Source organism: Phocoena sinus, chromosome 3, assembly GCF_008692025.1.
Source record: "Phocoena sinus isolate mPhoSin1 chromosome 3, mPhoSin1.pri, whole genome shotgun sequence".
Taxonomy (NCBI): Eukaryota; Metazoa; Chordata; class Mammalia; order Artiodactyla; family Phocoenidae; genus Phocoena; species Phocoena sinus.
This window is the reverse complement of record NC_045765.1, coordinates 96,488,663-96,511,861: the sequence shown is the minus strand read 5'-3', so window position 1 is coordinate 96,511,861 and position 23,199 is coordinate 96,488,663. Positions and strand designations below refer to the sequence as shown.

At 37.2% G+C, this 23,199-nt stretch overlaps 1 protein-coding gene across 13 annotated transcripts in view; it reads right to left on the bottom strand.

Annotated features, from left to right (window-relative positions):
• The window catches only part of MCTP1 (multiple C2 and transmembrane domain containing 1), a 360,390-nt gene that overhangs the window by 251,694 nt on the left and 85,497 nt on the right, over positions 1–23,199 (bottom strand). For all 13 annotated transcript variants that reach the window (XR_004349160.1, XM_032626358.1, XM_032626364.1 and 10 more), the window contains exons 3-4: positions 12,815–12,957; positions 4,596–4,675 (exon numbers count right to left, since the gene is read on the bottom strand). Coding sequence is in view for 12 of the 13 variants with exons in the window: in XM_032626358.1 (XP_032482249.1) it covers positions 4,596–4,675; positions 12,815–12,957 (223 nt within the window). In the remaining variant the exon portion in view is untranslated. The remainder of the gene's footprint in view (positions 1–4,595; positions 4,676–12,814; positions 12,958–23,199) is intronic.

Here is a 23,199-nt window from a genome sequence, read left to right as displayed (position 1 = left end):
GTCTTTTACTGACCACTACCATCCTTTTAGTTCTTTAAGATTTTTTTTTCTTAATCAGAAGTATGATTTAGAGTAAATAAACAAGTGGAAGAAGAGGAAAATATAAATTGCCTGATATACATTATAAATATACTTAAAAAACAACGTATAGTTATTTGAAGAACTTCTATTTAAAATAATGCTTCTATTTTTGGCTATTTAAACCTATGCCTAACTTTTTAGATTCAGAAATGCAAGGAAACCAGCACTTAGAAGAGGTGATCAATACTTAGAAGGCTTCAGAATTAGATAAGTATCTCTGAGGAAGAGATTATGAATTGCTCAATATTACCCACAGTAGCTTTTAGAAAATAATGTAAAATACACATTCAGCTGATAATGTGTACGTAATATCTTGTTTACATATTTCAATTAATATTGAACAAATAGGGGTTCATGCCCTCTACAAGCCTAAGGGACTGTGGAACATTCAGCACCACACTTGAATCCTGAAATGTTGGCAAATTAGGAATGTTCCCTTGCTTGTTCAATCATTTATTCATTTAATTCACAAAACAGGAATTGAACATATGTGATACTAGGTTCTGGGTAAAAACCAGCAGTCAAGACCAAAGATAAGACACTTGTCTTCATGGAGCTTAACATTTAGTAAATGATACTGTTGGATTCTAGTACTGGGGAGATGGCTTGATGGGCAAAGTGGTCCAAATAAAAACTTTCAATCCTGGCTGCACCTCAGAATCAACTGGGAAGCTTTTAAAAAGTGCATAATCCTGCACTCTATCCATAATGATTCTGGTTCTGTAGATTGTGGGTGGTGTCTATATATTTCTATACATTTATAAAGGTCCCCAAATAATTTGGGGGAACCACAGGTACCTTTCAATGCTAAGATTTTACAATACTAGGACACTCTTTCAAATGATGCTCAATTTACCAATTCAAGAAATGGTGCTATGATTTCAGGGGTTTTAATTGAAACATAAGTAACCTATCAAACTGATAATATACATAAGTTACAATAGTTGTGAATGCAAATTGCTCCAATATTAATTTAGTTATAACTAATCATTGTGGTTTGATGATAACAGCTTGTTCCTTTTATTTTAACAAATGCATATTAGGCATTATAGTATATATGTATATATATGTACATACACACACATACACACATATGTATTTATATGGGGTTACAGTTTGATTTGGTTCATTTTCCTGTAAAAATGATTACATATAAAAATTAATAGCCAAAACTTCATTACATTTTATAATGATTACATGATAAAGATTTAAGAACATTTGTAATTCTTTATGATGCTTATTATTTTTTTCAAAAGCAATACCTTAATGTATTATATAGTAGCATAAGTATTTATATGGCTACTATTATTATCCATCTGTCTACATCCAGAGGGTAATGATTTCTTTTTTTTTTTTTTTTTCCGGCCCCACTGCATGGCTTATGGGATCTTAGTTCCCCAGCCAGGGATTGAACCCAGAACCCAGGCCCTTGGCAGTGAAAGTGCGGAGTCCTAACCACTGGACTGCCAGGGAATTCCCATGTTGATTTCTATACATAGAATGTAATGGCATACACAAATATGTGACTTTTAAAAGCGGTAATTTGATGTTTATGTGGTTTTGAAGGGAGGGTATAGTTAGCTAAATACATAAAATAAGTAATGTGGTAAAATAAACACCAAATGCTTATACATAATCTTTTGGGTTTTTACCCATCTCATATGTTTTTCCATTTAAAATTATTTTTCACCAGTAATCTATCTTTAATAGAGAAAAAGAGAAAGTTATGCTCTGTGATTAAACCTAGTAATTTGCATACCCTTATGCAGAATCTACAGAGAAAATAACCGTGGCCTTTACGAAGAACAGCACAGCCCAGTCTAGCTGGAGCTCAGTTTCATGATAACGGACCACATACAACACCACCTAGGACTTCCTTCAGCCATGGTGAGGCGGGGAGCAAGCAATTACCCCAAGGTCAGGCCTGCTAGGCTCTGGGTTGGAATGAAGGACACATAGGAAGTATAGAAAAGGTCACTCTTTTGTCCAGTCTGAGGCACAGATGACCATTGGAAGACCACCAATAAGCCGTCACTGTGCTCAGACAACAACATATAAGGAGTTCTACTATTTATATTTCATCTACATTTAAAATATAAAGTTGTGATCTGACCCATTACTCTGCTTTCCACTATTCCTGCCACATGATATAACATGATCATCTAAACCAACGGTCCCCAATGTTTTTGGCACCAGGGACCAGTTTCATGGAAGACAATTTTTCCACAGACCGGGGGTTGGGGGGTGTGGGATGGTTTGGGGATGATTCAAGCACATTACACTTATTGTGCACTTTATTTCTATTATTACTACATTGTAATATATAATGAAACAATTATACAACTCACCATAATGCAGAATCGGTGGGAGCCCTGAGCTTGTTTTCACTTGCCACTCACTGATAGGTTTTTTTTTTTACATCTTTATTGGATTATAATTGCTTTACAATGTTGTGTTAGTTTCTGCTGTACAACAAAGTGAATCAGCTATATGTATACCTATATTCCCTCCCTCATGAGCCTCCCTCTCTCCCTCCTCATCCCACCCCTCTAGGTCGTCACAAAGCACCAAGCTGGGGGGCTTCCCTGGTGGCGTACTTGTTAAGAATCTGCCTGCCAATGCAGGGGACACAGGTTTGAGCCCTAGTCCGGGAAGATCCCACATGCCGCGGAGCAAGTAAGCCTGTGTGCCACAACTACTGAGCCTGTGCTCTAGAGCCCGTGAGCCACAACTACTGAGCCCATGTGCCACAACTACTGAAGCCTGTGCACCTAGAGCTTGTGCTCCACAACAAGAGAAGCCACTGCAATGAGAAGCCTGTGCACTACCACAAAGAGTAGCCTCCACTCGCCAGAACTAGAGAAAGCCCGCCCACAGCAATGAAGACCCAATACAGCCAAAAATAAACAAATAAATAAATAAATTTATTAAAAAAAAAAAAGCACAGAGCTGATCTCCCTGTGCTATACAGCAGCTTCATGAGTCTGCAAGCAATGGATTTATTATGGTCTCTGTGCAGTCAAACCTCTCTGCTAATGATAATCTGTATTTGCAGCCGCTCCCCAGAGCTAGCATCACCGCCACAGCTCAACCTCAGATCATCAGGCATTAGATTCTTATAAGGAGCACGCAACTGTGCAACCTAGATTCTTCGCAAGTGCAGTTCACAGTAGGGTTCGCGCTCCTATGAGAATCTAATGCTGCTGATCTGACAGGAGGCAGAGCTCAGGCGGTAATGCGAGTGACGGGAGCGGCTGTAAATACAGATGAAGCTTTGCTCGCTTGCCTGCCGCTCCCCTCCTGCTCTGCAGCCCGGTTCCTAACATGGGTTGGGACCCCTGATCTAAACCATCTCTTTAAAACCACCAAAGATGATTTGGCAGCCTGCTTTGCAATCCATTCCAGCACTACTGGACTTTTTTTTTTTTTTTTTTCCGGTACGCGGGCCTCTCACTGTTGTGGCCTCTCCCTTTGCGGAGCACAGGCTCTGGACACGCAGGCCCCGGACGCGCAGGCTCAGCGGCCATGGCTCACGGGCCCAGCCGCTCCGCGGCATGTGGGATCTTCCCGGACCGGGAAACGAACCCGTGTCCCCTGCATCGGCAAGCAGACTCTCAACCACTGCGCCACCAGGGAAGCCCCACTGCTGAACCTTTTAAAACCTATTTTTTCTTCTGTAGTATTAATCAATTCTTAGCTCCTATGTTGAAATACATTAAAAAAAATAAAAGCCCATAATTTTGTGCAAGGAATGGTTAATATTCATAACATTAATTTAGTTATAACTAATCATTACTTTACAACTAGTCAAGCAATGATAAGTTAATGTAACTGAGTAAATACAACCAATCTGCCTCCACTTTCGGGCTACTCCTCGGTAACCTAGGATTACTGATGATGGCAAAATTAGATTCTACTTCGGCTTAAGTGATAAGAGTGCTGCTATTTTCGATGCATAGTGTACTCATCTTATTTCCTATGTGATGGCCTCATTCTTAAATTAATAATTACGATTAACATGTATCATCTTCTTTATGCCCCACTATAATCCTACCATCAATGTGAGAGCAAGGAACGTGTCTTAATCTAGATTCCTGGTGCTCAGCACAGTCTGGGGGACAAAGAAAGTGTCTTAAGAAGTTTTCTGCTGGGGACTTCCCTGGCAGTCCAGGTCCGGTGGTTAGGACTCCGTGCTTCCACTGCAGGCGGTATGGGTTGCATCCCTGGTTAGGTAACTAAAATCCCTCATTCTGTATGGCGTGGCCAAAAAAAAAAAAAAAAAAAGAATTTTTCTGCTGCATAGTTGTTGTCGAATGAGAGAGTGAGGGAAGGTGCTAAGTATTATTTCCACCAGGTAAGTAAGAAAGACATACTTGAGTAAGTCTGGCTAGCACAAAGACTCACAACCATAAATGACAGAACAGTGACTAGAACCCAGATCTGTTGACATTTTCTGTTACACAGGCCCAGTTTCATAAAAAGGTACAGTGATATTACAACAGTTCAAAAGTTACCTGTTTAACTCCAATTGTGTGAGATCCAGAAAGGCTGAGCCCATAAAGTCATCCTGTAGTCCAAAGTCATAGTCAAATACCTATGAAGCCAAAGACACAGACATTATTATAAACAATTCCAATATAAGCTTTAAGTGAAAAACGTCTTCATTATAAAATACTGGTTGTCTATGTCACCAAAATCAATAAAATTTCCTAAGATTTATTTTAAAAATTTTATTTGTTTTTGTGTTTTGAAATACTAAGGTCTCACAAAACATTCAAAGGAAATTACACTTAATTTTATAATTAAAATTACTGATTTGTATAAAGTAGAACGTCAAAGAAGGTGATAACAAAATCAAATAAATTATAGTGAATCCTCAAAAATGTGGGAACCACAGGCTTATAATATTTTCCTCTCATTATAGATGGTCTATTAGAATTACTGAAAGGCAAAGTGAGTTGGTATGAAATTCAACAAATATGTCTTCCATACTGGGCTGTAGGTGATGAAGATATGACTCCAATTTCTTGTATTTTTCAGGTCATCAAAGATATATTCTCTGATATTATAGGACAATGCCATTTTAAACATACAAATAAGTAAACATTAAGCTATCATGATTAAAGTACTTCATAAAGTTATTCTAAGGTTAAATTAAATTTTTAATTAGGGCATAATATTAATGTGACTAGCAACAACAAAACAGAAAGAAAAAGAAAAGAATGTATTTCTTTCTTCTGTCAAAACTATTTATCTTCTTTTTGCCCTTCATGGTTTATATTCATACTATGATGAACAAGACAGGCAACGTGCTTGACCTTCTGAACCCTACATTGAATAGCTGGGAGAGTCCATAAAAACGCAAATAGATATATACAGTTCAGTGAGGAGCACCATGGAGACAGAAGTGTAAGGCAATGTGTTGAGAGCTGATACTTTATTTTATTTTATTTTATTTTATTTTATTTTATTTTATTTTTTGCACGGGCCTCTCACTGCTGTGGCCTCTCCCGTCACAGAGCACAGGCTCCGGATGCACAGGCTCAGTGGCCATGGTTCACGGGCCCAGCTGCTCCGCAGCATGTGGGATCTTCCCAGACCGGGGCACAAACCCGCGTGTCCCCTGCATCGGCAGGCGGACTCTCAACCATTGCGTCACCAGGGAAGCCCAATTTTTTTAAACTAATTAAAAAAATGTTTTTATTCAGGTATAGTTGATGTACAATATTATATAAGTTTTAGGTGTACAACACAGTGATTCACAATTTTTAAAGGTTATACTCCGTTTATAGTTATTATAAAAAGTGGCTATATTCCCTGTGCTGTACAATATATCCTGTAGCTGACTTATTTTATACATAGTAGTTTGTACCTCTTAATCCCCTACTCCTATCTTGCCCCTCCCCCCTTCCCTTTCCCCACTGGTTATCACTAGTTTGTTCTCTATATTTATGAGTCTGTTTCTTTCTTGTTATATTTATTAGTTTGTTGTATTTTTTAGATTCCACATATAAGTGACATCATACAGAATTTGTCCTTCTCTGTCTGACTTATTTCACTTAGTGTAATACTCTCTAAGTCCATCTGGTTGTTGCAAGTGGCAAAACTTCATTCTTTTTTATGGCTGAGTAATATTCCATCACACACACACACACACACACACACACACACACACACACACACACACACACACAAACACCATATCTTCTTTATCCAACCATCTCCTGATGGACACTTAGGTTGTTTCCATACCTTGGCAATTATAAATAATGCTGCCACGAACATTGGGGTACATGTGTCTTTTCTAATTAGTGTTTCCATTTTCTTTGGATATATATCCAGGAGTGGACATACATCCATTTTAAAGGTACAGTTCAATGAGTTTTGACAAATGTCTATGGCTATGCAACCACTGACACAGTCAAGGTGGAAGACAATTCCATAACTCCCAAAGTTCCCTCATGATCCTTTTCAACATTCTTCTTCCTCACCTGCTCTGCCCTTAGCAAACACCGATCTGCTTTCTGTTTCATAGATTTGCTTTGTTTTTCTATAATTTCATAAAACAAACTACTGGTTACCAAGGGGGGAAAGGGGGGGGGGTTGAATGAATGGGAGATTGGGATTGACATATATGTACCACAATGTATAAAATAGATAACTAGTGAGACCCTACTGTATAGCACAGGGAACTCTACTCAATGCTCTGTGGTGACCTAAATGGGAAAGAAATCTAAAAAAAAGTGGATATACGTATACATGTAACTGATTCACTTTGCTGCACGGCAGAAACTAACACAACATTGTAAAGCAACTCTACTCCAATAAAAACTAATTTAAAAAAGTAAAAAAACCCATGATGCTGAGTGATATAAGCATTCAATGAGAATATACATTTGGAGCTGATATTTTAAATTGGGAGTCCAGGAAGGCCTCTCAGAGGAAGTGTGATTGTGTAGAGACTAAAATGATGAGAACGATTAAGCCATTAGAGTGACACTGGAATGGGAAGAGCGCACCAGGTGGAGGAAGCAGCAAGTGATTAGCATGTTCAAGGATCAGCCAGCAGCCAGTGTGGCTGAAGCAGACTGAGAAAGATGGAGAGAGGAAGGAAGTTGGAGGGAGAGCTCAGAGCTAGATCAGATGGGGTCATTTCCAAAGAACTCTAAGTGAATGGGAGTGGGCTAATTTCCATCCATTTAAACATTTCTTACTCATTTATTTCCTTGGTCAACACTGATTAAATGCTTATTATGTGCCAGACACTGTGCTAGGTATTGAGTAAACTGTGGTGAGGAAATCTCACATTGTCAATGCTTATAGTTTAGTGAGGGAGGCAGATGTTAAACAAGGAAGTGCACAGGTGATAGAATTACAAACTTAGATGACTGTTGTAAAGAAAAGAACAGGGTACAAAAAGAAAAAAAAATTACATTGGAGATCAGGGAAAGCTTTTAAGATTGATAAAAAGGTTAATAGATGGAGTTTAGAGTTGTGTTTCTGACCTTTTCAAATAGAAAATCATTGTATTGCTCACTGGAGTAAATGAGCATAAACAGGTAAGTCTGCTCTTGAAAGGATGACCCAGACCACTGGACTCTCCAGGAGGTGAGAATGCACTGGGCTGAGAGAACCCGTAGCTCAGCATCCCTCTGGCCAATCCTTGACACAACAGTTAAAAAGCTCCAAGCTGGGGCTTCCCTGGTGGCGCAGTGGTTGGGGGTCTGCCTGCCAATGCAGGGGACACAGGTTCATGCCCTGGTCCGGGAAGATCCCACATGCCGCGGAGCGGCTGGGCCCGTGAGCCATGGTCGCTGAGCCTGCGCATCCGGAGCCTTTGCTCCGCAACGGGAGAGGCCACAACAGTGAGAGGCCCGCATACCAAAAAAAAAAAAAAAAAAAAAAAGCTCCAAGCTGAGGGAGTAGCATGTACAGAAGCCTTGTATCAGTTACTGTTTTCTTTTCTCTAGTACAGGTGTACTGCAATTTAAACAAACTTAATATGTAAAAAGTTGATATTAAAAAAAAAGTAAATCCCTTGCTTTACAAAGGGATTCTTAAATTAGAAGAGTCACAAGGGATTTATTTAAGTTATAAGCTCCTCTAATGCCTTTTAAATTACTCAATTTATAGTCATTTGATTTACTTACAACCTTTCAGGAGTACATTTGTTGTAGAAAGCACAGCACTCCCGCAGTAAATATTCTCCTTGATCAATTACACTTCTGAACTTTAGTCATCTGCTCAGTATCTTATACAACTGACACCTTGGTATTTGCAAGTGGCTGCAGTAGCGTATTTTACAACATAAAATTTACACCAAAATTAGAGAAATTTCTCTTGTGCAATCTCTTCTGATTGTATCAGCCTTAAGGATTAAAATCTTGGGGAGACTACAGTGACATACAGTCCATGAGAACACCTGGGATTCACCTACACATATGAAGTGGAAAGCTGTGAATCCAGTGAATTGATCGGTATAGACAGCCCAAACGGGTGAGTCAACATTCAAACTCTGTTTATTCTCATGGGGAGAGTCTTTTCTACCGTCCTAATGCTAGATGTTTGCATTAGTTCTCAATTCCTATTACTCAGCAAAGGCATAAACACAGGGAAGAATGGAAACACCAGAATCCATTCCTTAATGAAATTGTTTGCTATGCAATTTGGTTCCAAGCTCTATAAACTATTTGTCAGAGGGAGCATTGCTCTAGGTGAAGTGTCAGAAAATATAGAACATAGAAGAGTGATGAAATAGGAGAGGCACTCCCACTGCAATAAGAAGCACAGTTAATGACGATTAATGTTTACTCAACATTTACCATATATAAGGCATTGTGTTAAACACATCATATAGATTTTTAAATTTCATTCTCATACAACTCAGTGAACAAAGTATTGTTTCCATTTGTCAGATAAGGAATCCAAAGCTTAAAACATTTATGTTACTTGCCCCTAAATGCCCGGGCTAAGAAGAGGTCAGATTCAAATCTTGTAATGGATTTCAGACACAGAGCATATTTAAAGTGATGTACAGTCAGGGTTGAGGGTCGTTGGTATATGAAATTCTTTTTAGGACCCTTAGAACCTACTGAGAAATAATTTTGGACAAGACAGTTATATGGTCCTTAGTTAGCTTGACCCATGCTTTAAGTACCTTTTCAATTTTAAATCTTAAGCTTGGATAGATGTGAGTTATTTAAGGAACTATCAAGTTTGTTAAAATGACAATCTTAGAATCAGTACTATGGCTCCAAACAGAACAGTTTTCCTAGTTATCAAAACCTTTCTATTATTTAGAAGAGCACTTTCAATTTAGCTCTTCTAGCTCATGATTAGGCCAAACAAGCAACAATTTACATTTCTCCTTTTAGATTACTTCTACCTCTTTCCACTGTAATTCTGGGTGCTCATCATGTACCTGGAATAATAGTGTCAGTGAAATTACAATGGAGAATCTGAATTTAATTCAACTGAAATGGATGCTGAATTTACTCTATTATTTAAGATGCGTGCTGGAGCATCTCTGTGGATACAGAGCAGGCTCCAGGGGCTCTTATCTCAATTAGAAGCACTGCATTTAACTCCCAGATTCTACTGCTACCCTAAGATAAATGTTTCAAGCCCATCCCTGCAGCCTTGTTTTTATACCTGCCCTTACTGTGAAGTCATTCATAACTGAAGGAATATTCTCTTTTTATCAAAATTCAAAGCTATATGAATTGCAACCAATTGGAAAGTGTATTTATTTATTTTCTGTAGTATTTAAAAATGACACTACCAAGATTTTTTTAAATTTGTTTTTACTAGAAATGTTATAAGTACTGTAACTTCAGGGTGATTTTATAACCTTAGCTTAGAACTGAATTTTGTTTCCCTTGGTAATCTTTACACTGATAGAAATCAGATTACAGTGTGCATGTGGACTTCTTTTTCATTGAACCATAGAGAGGAGGGTTGAAGACAATATTTTCTAATCATCTAGTTCATGGATGCATTTTCATATTACCTGTCACTACAGAATCAGTTAGTCCCTAAGAAATCTTTCAGGCAAGATTAATTTCCTATCACAGAGGATGTGGGCATCATATAAAAGTCAATCACACAGAGCTATGTAGAGACGATGAAAATAATGCAATCTTCATGAAGTTCTAGTAACTTAAAATATCATTTCCACCAATGTATATTATTTAGGTCTTTGTGTGTCCCACATTAGGCAAAAAGTAGGTAACACAAAACATGGGAAAAGTAAAGGTGAAAGTCAGAATTTTTTTTTCAAAAGAAGCCCTATGCATGGTCCAGAAAATGAAAATCAAATGAAAAAGATCAAAGCATATTAAAAAGTATAAAGCATTCATAAAAATAAAGTCTTGTTATTTTATGTTTGTACTAGTATTTGAGAGGCCAGTGTGATTTCTGTTTAACTTATTTTTTATTATGTAGAAATATTAAAAAAATGTCAAATCTTTTACAATTCACTATGTATCTTCTTCTGTAAGGTGGAAGTTAAGTTGTGGCTACATAATGTTGTACTTTGGAAACTCAAAGTGGTAAAAAATAAAAACAAAAACCACCCTTGGGTTTTCTCTCCTAACTTCTTTGTTCCCAGTGTGTCATTAACCAGGCCTTTGGTCTATAGGTGGTGTTACAGTCTCCGTTTTCAGTATGTAAGTGTATCTATTCTTGCTCTCTTAAACCAAAACAAACATTTTTGCCACCATTTTTTTCTGTGTACCTAAGATTTTTGTTCGCTTTTGAGCCTATTATGATATGCCTTTTGAAATACACATTTGACATCTGGATTTCTGCACAGATGAATTTCATTCTTGAACACAAAAGAATAGCAGAGGGACCCAACCATTACCTAATGTAACACTGGAACATTCATTTGTAACCGCTTTAAAGACTGGAGATCCACATGCTTCTGTCATAGAGTAATATCCCATTCAAGAAATAGATCCACAGCAAACACAATTAGAAATTAATCCTTTTCTTCCATAATTTTTCTCTTAAGGGACATTATATGAGATCCCAATGGTCCAGTGCTATCCTTATTAACCCTGCTTTCCTTTCCTATCCATTTCCTTCATGGTTGCAACTGCTCTAACTTATTTCTTCTAAACCTCCCTAGGAATAAGCTTCCTTAATCCTACTTGTCTTTTTAAAAATTCCTTTTTTCCCCTTATCTCAGTTCTTTATTATGAAGGTATTTCCTTTTTTCTCATGTAGACATTTCTTTCTCTCTAGAGATGAGGAGCATCTCTGACCATGGAGGTCTTCCCTTTGGTGGGAGGAGGGTTGGCCATGAAGACTCTCACATTAATAATTCTTGGGTCATGATTTTTGAACACTAAAAGATAGCTCAGTAATTCTATTTAACTGATTTCCTTTAGCCATTGTCCATTTGAGACAATTTCTTAAGCAAATACAGGTCTATGCTCCCCATAATGACTTCTAGAAGCTTATCAACTACATACTTGTAGTTCTCTTTTTCATCGATTTGATAAATGGTCCTGCTATGATTTTACTAACATCTTGATTACTTTTTCCTTTCTGTGGAAAACAGAAACAACTGGAAGCAATGCAAATGAAGATTTGAGGGGAAGAAGGATGCCCAGAGATTGCTGAAAGAGTGATCAAGTGACCTTTGGGGCTCATGTGCCAGTTGTGACAATTTAGAGAAAAGGATGGGGCATGTGATGTGGTAAAAGCAGAAAAACGTTTGGTCACCGCATGGATAGTCAGAACGTAAGAGTCAAAAGGAATATAAGTACCTAGAGATATGAATTAAAGGGAAGTCAGGTTTGAAAGTAAAATAAGGAATTAAGGTTAACTCCATTAATTCTTCTTTTTTTTTTTTTCTAACTACATCAAATGAAAGGAAATACTTTTTTTTCCCCCCATCGTTGGTAATGTAATAGAGACAGGAGCTTTCCTCCCTCTATTATGTTTACCCTCCTCACCTTCCAAGTAAAGCATTTTGTTTGCAACCAGGAATGGTAGATCCCTGATATAATTCTTTCTAAAATATTTATTTATTTATTTATGGCTGCGTTGGGTCTTCGTTGCTGTGCGCGGGCTTTTCTCTAGTTGCAGCGAGCAGGGGCTACTCTTCATTGTGGTGCGTGGGCTTCTCATTGTGGCTTCTCTTGTTGCGGAGCACAGGCTCTAGGCGCATGGACTTCTGTAGTTGTGGCATGCAGGCTCAGTAGTTGTGGCTCGCGGGCTCTAGAGCACAGGCTCAGTAGCTGTGGCACACAGGCTTAGTTGCTCCGCGGCATGTGGGATCTTCCTGGACCAGGGCTCAAACCCATGTCCCCGTCATTGGCAGGTGGATTCTTAACCGCTCTGCCACCAGGGAAGTCTCCCCTGCTATAATTTTTAAACAGAAAAGGTGTGTTCTGTGTAAGCTCTTCCTGCTAGATTATATGGAGTCTTGTTTTTATATGTTCCCAAAGTGCACTAAATCAGTTAACTGCACCAAGCAGAGGAGATAGACTTCATAATTCTCCTAAATATAACTGGCAATAGAACTGTCCAGTAGAAAGATGCTCCCACCAGCTCCCCCTCCCCTATAGCTCATTTCTGTCACATCACCAACAGATCAGAATTGTGCATAGCAGAATACACCTCTGGTGAAAAAACCTCATCAGACAGACAGACATTATAAGAAACCATTAAACGGGGATTTCTATACCAGATTACATTAGGGAAAAACAAATAAATGGTTCACCTTTATGTACAATGGTTCCTTAAGATGTTCAACAAGAAGGCAAGCTTTCTCCTCCCACACAGGATTGAGGCTCTTGTGTATTATTTTACTTCTAAAAACTTCTTTTCCTCCAATTTTAAACTTCACGTATGGATCACTTGTCCCTGTTAAAGAGATACAGATTGATCCATGTTAATCATGCTTTTCTACAGAAGCAAGAGAATAGCTCATCTAAACATTAGAAAGTGTTTAAAGGAATAAAATTTAAGTAAACCTTATCACATGAGAAAAATAAGGATTAAGTGCCTTTTCCTAAATTTTCCCTTAAATATTCAAGTGACAGTAAATAATAATAAAATTATTTTTATTATATCTTCTGATCTTAATACTGTAACCCTGTTCTGGTATTTTAAAACTCTACTGCATGCTGCATTTATAAATTTAATTCATGTTGTAAATGATAGAGATTAATCTGACGTTTCATCTGGTCAACTATAAAAGAGATGATCCATGATCTTGGCTGATTTAACAAGTTTTAGACATATATGCTGCTAAAAATTTACACTAGTTTAATAGGTTTTGGAAAAGGTGAGTCTTAAATTGAGCTTCAGTTTTATCCTTGGTCCCATATTTTCTTCACAGGTATCAATTTTATCCTTGGTCCCGTATTTTGTTCACAGGTTTCAAATTTAGAATGCTAGGGAAGGATGCCTCAGAGGAAGGCATCAAGAGGAAGGGCACAAATGATTGGTGAATAACCTGGGTACTTCATGTTATCCATTAATACCTCCTAAGCTCCCTATGAAGATAAAGGAAATAAGAGCCATCAAATAAGTTGCTCTTGGGTACACAGCTAGCAAGAGATGGAGTGAAGATTCCAAGCAAGGCTGTGTGGCTCTAATGCCTGTGCTTTTTTTTTTTTTGCCCTGCAACTTCAAGAGGGAAGGGCCTCTATATACGTTCATTTATGTTATACCATTTCTCATTTTGACCGATGAACATCAATCTTGGCCTCATAACTCTATGCTGTTATTAAGGATTCCTAGAAAAGGTGAATCAGGAACATCCCCAAGGAAACCATTCCAGTGCGTGACAATCTTCAACCTCAGAAAATAATTCTTTATACATGACCTGACTCCCTTAGAATAAAATTGTAATTCTTCCTGTTTTGTCCAACCTGAAACTATAGTTGATAACTATGGTCTACACGATTTAAAGAAAAATATGAGTGGGGCTCAGAAAATTGTAAAGCACCATGTAAATGTTAGGTATTAAAATTATGAGGCTGATAAACTCACTACCTATTCCTCCTCAATAAACTCACTACCTATTCCTCCTCAATACTCCACTCACCTCCATGACACATAAATATCTATGCTAAATATAAGGATTGCCTTATAGGATATGGATTTTCTTATTTAATCATTTGGGGACTCTCTCAAAACTCTCCACATTCCCCTAGTAAATTGAAGACCTTGTTTTTGTATGACTAGACCTGGGTCTAACAAAATAACGACTTTCCATTTTGTGAAACTCCCATTTTGACAGCTTGATTTTATAACAAGACAAACTTTAAAAAATGTTTATAAATGTAAATGTAGGCTTAATACTAAACTGTTACAATGCATTCTTTAAAGGAGTCAATGGAACCAAAATGTTTAACAGTTAAAATGGCTATTTTTTAAGGCCCTGATCCCCAGCTACAGGCTGAGCACTCCGGGGAGTGGAAGTGTTATAGCATGTAATTTGAGAGATATTAACATCCATGTACCCATCTGAATTTCCTCAGTCATGCAGTTTTGTCTCTGATTTTTAAAATCACCTATGCAGCTACTACCAGCTGCTAAAATACAATATGCTCCATGAGATCAGAGCCATTTGTATCACTGTGTTTTAAACCTCCAGCACTTAGTACAGAATTAGACATATTGTTCCTCAATAAACATTTGGTGAATAATTGAATGACTTAATGACTTAACGATGTGGGTGGTAGACCTCTCTTCTTGCTGACTTTTGTCACCTCCACTTGGATACATAATAGACATTCCAGTGTTAACATAGGCCCCATCCTCCCTCAGGCTTTGTCAGGTTGTTAAAGTCTCCATTATTTGACAGTTTCTCAAGCAAGACACAGGAAAATTACTTTCCATACCTCCTTCTCCATCCAGAACACCACCAAGTCTGATTAATTCTCCTCCACTCTAGTTCAGCTACCATGATTTCTGTGCTGTGCAACTACAATGATAGCCTCCTAACTGGGATTCCCACGCTTCCGTGTCCTCCCCTATTAATTCTCTATATGACAGCCAGACTGACCTTTTAAACCTGCAAATTTAATCTTCCCCCTTCTTTGCTTAACACATCTCAACACCGTTCAACTACACCTATAATAAAATCCAAAATATCTAACATGGTATACAGAACTTGCTGTTTCTCCACCTTCATTTTTGGCCCCTACTCTCTTCCAGCTTTCCTGTTACTAGAAGTTCTCCTCTGTTTCTTCCAGTCTTCACATATTCCAGCCAGGCTCTCTCTTCCCCTTTTGCCTGGCTGACACTTCTTATCTTCCAGGCCTTAGTTTAAATATAATTTACTCAGGAATGCCTTCCTCAACCATCCCAATCTGAATTAGGTCTCTTTGTCACTTTCTCCTGACATTTGCTCTTCTGCTTAGTAGCACTAATCACTATGCTACTTATAGGTTAATTTGTATGTCTACCAGTTTACTGTAGGAATTTTCCCGTTGGCTATAACCCCTGCGAGGGCAGGACTCTGCCCCAGCACGTGGCACAGTGTCTGGGGCAGAGCCTGTACTCAGTAAGGATTTGTTCAATGGATGAGTAAATGAATGACCTTACAGTTCACAGTGTACACAGTACTACTAAATACATCCTCAAAGTGACTCTGTGAAGTTGGTGAAAGCATATATTATCAACCTATATTGCAGGTGAGAAACAACCGGAGATTCAGTGTGACTTGCACCAAATCACTTAAGAAGCTAACAAGTAACAGGATGAAAGGCAAATTTACACTTCAGACGCCAAGTCCAGGGTTCCTTCTATTCAGCTTTTTAGGAAACATGGACATCCATATTTTCCTTTTTTAACTCTAAAACACCATCACAGAAGTATTATGTAAAGACGTTGAACAATCATTTAGACACTACAAATCATGCCAATATTGACAAGTAACTTATTCTCACTTAAAAAACTCTCACACTTATTATCTGTCTTAATCACCCTAAGGCCTCTGTGAGTCTAACTACTGCCTCCGTTTTACAGATGAGACAAGTAGGAAAGGTCAAGTGGTCTGCTCCAGGTCAGACTAGAAGTCAAATCTGGAGCCTAGTCCAGTTAATTCTCTCTCTGGCACATCATCCTAAACCGTTCACCCCCTTCAAGGTATAACAATCTTGTATCTCTTTGGTCCAAAATAGGTATGAAAAAGCCTTTTACAAGAAAAGTGACTTCAAGGAAGTTGGACTGTGTTTCTTAACAGTTATTGATATTAGTATCTCACACTATTTAATTTAGCCATTATGCAAACAACTGACATAACTTATGATTTAGCACAGAAGCCTATACACTCAAATGTAAATCTTTTTTGGAAGCAATCTGTTTCTTGCTCCTTACCAGAAACACTTTGCTCAACCACTGTCTATGCTAACTGTCAAAATCCCCTTAGAATTAGGGACAACTCGTTCCTAGAATCCTGCCGGGTGATCCACTAGGTCTTGAATGCAGAACTTAAATTACAAAAAGGAATCTAGATCACTCTTGTTAACATTTACTGAACACGTACTATGTCAAATATAACATACCACCCAATGAGCCTGTGAGGCGAGTTGTAGTGTTACCTAGGTTACGGTTGAGGAAACCATGTTTCATTTGTTCTGTTGGCATTTATTGAATACCCTCAAGTGGTATTACATACAAATATATAGTGTGGAACAGGTAAGTAAATTCCCCAAAGTCACACAGCTAGGATGCTGGAACTTGAAATTAAATATTACATGAGGCCACCTCCAAACAACATTTTTCACGGTTGGTATCGTACCCTTGATGCCACTTGAAGCAGTAAATATCCAATGGCCTGAAGAAATAACAATCCAGAAAACAAGAGTCGGTCTAAGGGTTAAGTAAAGGTTTAGGGACAGAGTTTTGACTCTTTGATAGGCACTAAGATCTCAGGGATTGGTATAGAAAAGAGAGAAAGGCTGTTTTAAGGGACTTTGAAAAGATATTATGATGGTGAAATATATTGTAAATGTGTGGCTTTGGCCACAGGATAACCTGGATTGGAGATGGTACATATGTCAGCAAATTTCACAGTCATAAGTACAGGAAAACAGCTCCAGATGCACACACATGGTGAGTCAGTCATCTGACTTTTCCTGCTGTGTTTTGACTCCATAGAATAAAATCTGCTACATTTCTCCCTTTCCAACTATCATTCAGAGGCTTCTGGGTGCTATTATTAAATTTTAATAACTTTTTCAGTAGTCAAAACTCTTTAAGGAATTTCTAATTGTTTACTTATTATTGTAACTGAGGGACCTTTGTTGACTGAGAGTCCTTAATTTAAAGTTCAAGACCTTCAGCTTGTGATTCCAACACAGAACTGGAGACATCATTCTTTTAATTTAGTTTCAGTAAAAGATTTGTACCTAATGCTCTAATCTTTTATGTTGAAAGGTAGTCACTTTTTTACCTGGTAATATTAATAGGTATTATTTGTTTTTTAAAAAGGAATTCTGTGGTCAAGCATATTTGGAAAATGCTGATTTAATACAAAATTAAACAGATTAATTTTCTATAACTTTTTTTTTTTTTTTTTTTTTGTGGTATGCGGGCCTCTCACTGTTGTGGCCTCTTCTGTTGTGAAGCACAGGCTCCGGACGCGCAGGCTCAGCAGCCATGGCTCACGGGCCCAGCCGCTCCACGGCATGTGGGATCTTCCTGGACCGGGGAACGAACCCGTGTCCCCTGCATCAGCAGGCGGACTCTCAACCACTGCGCCACCAGGGAAGCCCATCTATAGCTTTTAAATAAGACAATGTGCACTTTTACTCTCCAAGGGGATATGACAGGTCTTTGACCGTACAGCCTATTTATCTTGAGTGTATCTTTCAGGACTAATAATCCCTGATCTCTCTTTGGGAAATGCTACCTTATTATATTTCATAGATGAGGAAGTTTCACATGTTTTGGAGGTTCTTTTATTGTAATAGATTTTCCAGTGAATTCAAGTCATTTTATTATAATAAAACTCCAAGTAAATCCAAGCCACTAACTTGTGGTTAGCCTTTAACAAATATATTACACACACACACACACACACACACAAAAGAGATTTAGTTTGTTGGTTCAAAAAACTCAAAAAGTAAATTCAAGTGCCAGTGCTGTTTTGTTGCAATATTGCATTCAACCACAAGATGGCACAAACACTTATCAAATTACTATTGTGAGGCCTGTGGTTCTGCTCTTCAAAGTTAAGGCATTTCTACTGCACCCTTGGCAGTTCTCAGGCATTTCTAGCAACCTGTGCTTTGCTGTTATTCGCTGGACTGTGACCCTCATTACAATCTTTTTTATGGTGATAATAAAATGTAAACAGGGAAAATAAATATAGAAGAAGAAACGAGGAAGTGTTAGCCCTAAAATAAAATTCAGATTTATTTTATCATATTCAAGAGCAACCTTTCACACATTCATTTTATCAGATAGCATTAACTTCAGAATTTATTTTAAAACATTATTATTTTATCTTATAATTATAAATCCTGTGCTTTAAAAATTCTAGAGTATTTTAGATTTAGGGAATTTTCATTGTATATATCTGAATCCTAGGATCAAATTGTTTGAAAAAGAGGAATTAGATGGTTTGTATAATGTTTCTTCATGTAGTAAAGAAAAACATGTCCCCATGCTATGGTTTTTGTTTGTTTATTTGAGTCAGGACATCTGAGCATTTCAACATTTTGTGTGACTATTTAGCCTTTAATATAATTTAAGTCCAACATAGAACTAAACTTGTCTGAATGGGTCCCCTTTTGTGCAGCAATAAACACAGCACACACAAGATGGCAGTCTTCCTTTCCTTAAAATAGTGTGAAAGCTCTTTAAAATGTAAATAGCCATATAGTAATGAATGTCCTGTTTTTCATTTTCAGAATAAATGAGCCTCCTGGTTAACAAGTTTAAATCAGTCTTATCCCAAACCTAGTATATAATGAAACAGAAACAGCTATTCCTGTTTCAGGGGCTTATACTTATTCAATAACGCTAACTCCTAATCAAAAACAATGCGAAATTGAAACTCGGTCTTATGGAGAAAGAGAAGGAGAAGGAGGAAGATGAAAAGAAAGAAGAAAAAAGACAAAAGAGAAAAAGAGAAGTGAATATAAATATTAAGTGTGAACAGTTAAAAAGAATTCAAATTTAGGGTGGATCTTCCTGAAGGTATTCAATCCTTCTACAAACATTTAAAGCTAGCTACTTTTGTTGACCAAATACAACAGAGAAAATATCTGTTCTGTAACAAGGTCCTTCACACTTGAAAGAGGCCTGTAAAAATAGAGAAGTTCAAAGCATACTCAGAGCAATAGATATCTTTATATACATTTATTTTTATTAATGATTTAAAAATCTTCAAAACAGGTACCTTATTTATACATTAAAATTATTCCTTAAACTGTCTTGTTCCTTCTTCATTTTTTGTTTTTTTGAGATTTATAATGCCCTACAGTGGAAACATTACATAGGGCTAAATAACTATATTAAAATTAAAATGCAAAAAGCTTATAATCACATATGGTTTAATGTTATAAATAAAAGGAAACTAAAATCTTTTTCCATAATGAGGAATATGAATATTCCAGTGATTTTTTTAATTGTTGGTTAATGAAGTCACCATGATACAGCACAGAGATGAATGAAAACTAATACTGTGATAAAATGCAGTATAGGACTGAACTAAATAAATTTCTTTGAGGAGTAGAAGAAACTTCCAGACACACCGTATAGAGAAGGTGTAAATGACAGGAACAGACTATTGATTTTTATGAATAATTTTTTTGGCTTATTTTTCTCTTGTAAATGCAGAGTTCTGAATATGTAAGAAAAAATAATACACGTATTTGGGGTAAATACAGCTCACTCAAGTTCCCCTGCACACACGGCATAAATTATAGGTGGTATCTACAAGCAATTTCCTGGTAACTTCTGGAAGTTTTGGTAAACTACAACATGGAAGGGGGGTGGTTACTTACATTTTTTTCACACAGATTTGGACAAATACTGCTTTAATTGTGAATATTAATTGTATATTAATCTATGGCATAAGAACAACTGCAATAGAGAAGCGTGTTCTGGATGTCACAGTCATTCTTTCCAAAGGGCTCTGCTCCTCCCACCCCTGGGAGCTCCCTCTGTGACCAGTGATCAGTGAACAGACTTTGGAGGTATAAATATACTCATCCTTTAAGCACGATTTTTACCTAAGGAGAAACAATTTTCTCTGGAATTCTTCTAGAATATGTTACTATGTTTTTACAGCCATCTTAACCAAACAAGATCAAATATAATTAAAAAAAAAATGTTAAACACTCAACTTTTGTATGTAAAAAATATCAGAATATTAAAATTTTATACCCTAAATATCTATACTCTCCTCAATCCTTTTTCTTCTGGCTATCTCAATACTCTTCTGAGACTGTTGCCTTGAGTGTCACTAGTAACTTTTTTTGGCTTCCATATATGTTGTATCGTATCATTTTATACAACAAGGATGTATTAGTCACTAGTAACTTTTCATCACTGCTTTCAATGGCTTTTTCTTAGACTGCAGCCCCTTCCATCTGTGGGTCACAGTGAGTGTTATTAACTCCACTGACCCTGAAATTTTCTTCCTTGTGGATTCTGTGACACTGCTCACAGTAAGTCCTGTGCTGGAAAGAATACTGACCAAAGTCACTTTTGCTTCTTATAAGCAGTGTGGTCTTAGAAAAGTCATGTAACTGCTCTTGTCTATAGTTTTTCAACCTTTAAAATGAGGGGATTTCTCAGCTTTCTCTGAGAAAAGTCAAGGATCTATAAGATTTCACTTCCATGCCCTTGACAGAGAATGAGCCATTCCACATAAGTGTATTTTTCAGGAAACTAAAAATTACCGTGTCAAACACCAAGACCATTTTTATTAATAAGTTTGAAGGAAATATTTCTAAATTATATTTTTCTTCTATTTGGGTAAATAATGAATACAATTTTTAAAAATGGGGCAGAGCATCATTTGCTGATTTTATGTATCTGGGAAATTATCATCAAGGTTCTAGGAAAGCAAAGTTAAATCTTCTGTGGAAAACCAATGAAACTCGAGTAGCAATATTTCATTTTCTGAAACTCCCAATGGAATGCTGCTAAAAACCAGGAGGTATTCCTTTTATCACAGAGAGTCTCCCCCAGGGATACCCCTATAATCTGTTTATTCTTATTTTGTTTCATTTCTTTCAATGTAGAGTTATAAACTGAACAGTATTATTTCTATTGCTATATATGCCAGTGAACAAAATGTGTTTCTTAAAATATAACAAATTAAAAGCGATCTGAGGTGTAAGAAGCCTGATTTCCCGAAACATCGTGTGGAGGAGAGCTATCTGCCAACCGGAAGCACGTGTCTTGGACTATCACATGGGTGAGAGATAAACTCCTATTACATCTGAGCCATTAAATAATTTGGGGGTGTATTTGTAATCACAGTTCAGCCTATCCTAACTGATGAAGATTCCTAAGCCTTGGGAATTCTAATTAAAATTCCACTTGCAGCCACAGTTTAGCCTATGTCACCCGATAAATGTTCCGAAGCCCTCTGATTCTAATTCTTAAAATATCTCTTGAAATCATCTCTGCCACCACTGTCTCATCATTCCTTGTCTAGATTATTCTAAGAGCCTTCTGCTTGGTTTCCCTTCTCCCTTCCAATCTATCCTCTGAACACTGCGAGAGTCCTCTCTTGTCAAATACAAATCAGGCACTTGATTCTTCTTGGACTACATTTCACTCCATCTTCTGCACCCACAAGCACTGCTGTGGGTAACCCAGGCTCCACAACTCTGGCTCAGGGTCAGTATTCAAAGCCTCTCCTTGTCCAGGAGATTTTGCACATGTGTTTCTGTATTTTTATTATCTTATACTCTTATCATGGAGCCTTCTGATCCTAATTTGGCTTCTGTGGCAGACTGAACCCCTACATCCATTTCTCCTCTTTTTCATTTTAGTAATAGAGTCTCTGTGAGTTTAGCAGGACATGTGATTATTCCATTAGAGAATTTCTTATTTTCCAAACAACGGGTATGGCCATGTGGCCGAGTCCGCAAGATGTGTAAAGTGACATATGCAACTTCCAGATCCTTTTTTGTTTGTTTGTTTTGGGTTTTTTTGGTAAGTTGGCTGATAGAGTATATGCTTCCTGTAGTGGTTTTTTTTTTGTTTTTTTTTTGTTTTTAGTTTTTTAATCATTAAAAAATATTGAAGTATAGTTAATTTATAGTGTATTTGTTTCAGGTATACAGCAAAGTGATTCAGTTATACATATATATATACACACATACACATACATATACATTCTTTTTCAGATTCTTTTCCATTATAGGTTATTACAAGATATTGAGTATAGTTCCCTGTGCTATACGGTAGGTCCTTGTTGTTTACCTATTTTATATATAGTAGTGTGTACATGTTAATAGCGAATTCCTAATTTATCTCTCCCCACACCCTGCTATCCCCTTTGGTAACAATAAGCTTGTTATCTACGTCTGTGAGTCTATTTCTGTTTTGTAAATAAGTTCATTTTTATAATTTTTTAAGATTCTACATATAAGTCACATCATATGACATTTTTCTTTCTCTGTCTGCCTTACTTCACTTAGTATGATCATCTCTAGGTCCATCTATGTTGCTGCAAATGGTGTTAGTTCATTCTTTTTATGGCTGAGTAATATTCAAATATATATCTATATATATATATATCACATCTTCTTCATCTATTCATCTGTAAATGGACTTTTAGTTTGATTCCGTGTCTTGGCTTTTGTAAATAATACTGCTATGAACGCTGGGTTGCATGTATCTTTTCAAATTAGAGTTTTCTCCAGACAAATGCCAAGGCGTGGGATCGCAGGATTATATGATAACTCTACTTTCAGTTTTTTAAGGAACCTCCATACTGTTCTCCATAGTGGCTGCACCAATTTACATTCCCACCAACAGTGTAGGAGGGTTCCCTTTTCTCCACACCTTCTCCAGCATTTATTATTTGTGGTCTGTTTTTTGATGATGGCCATTCTGACATGTGTGAGGTGATACCTCATTGTAGTTTTGATTTGCATTTCTCTAATAACTAGTGATGTT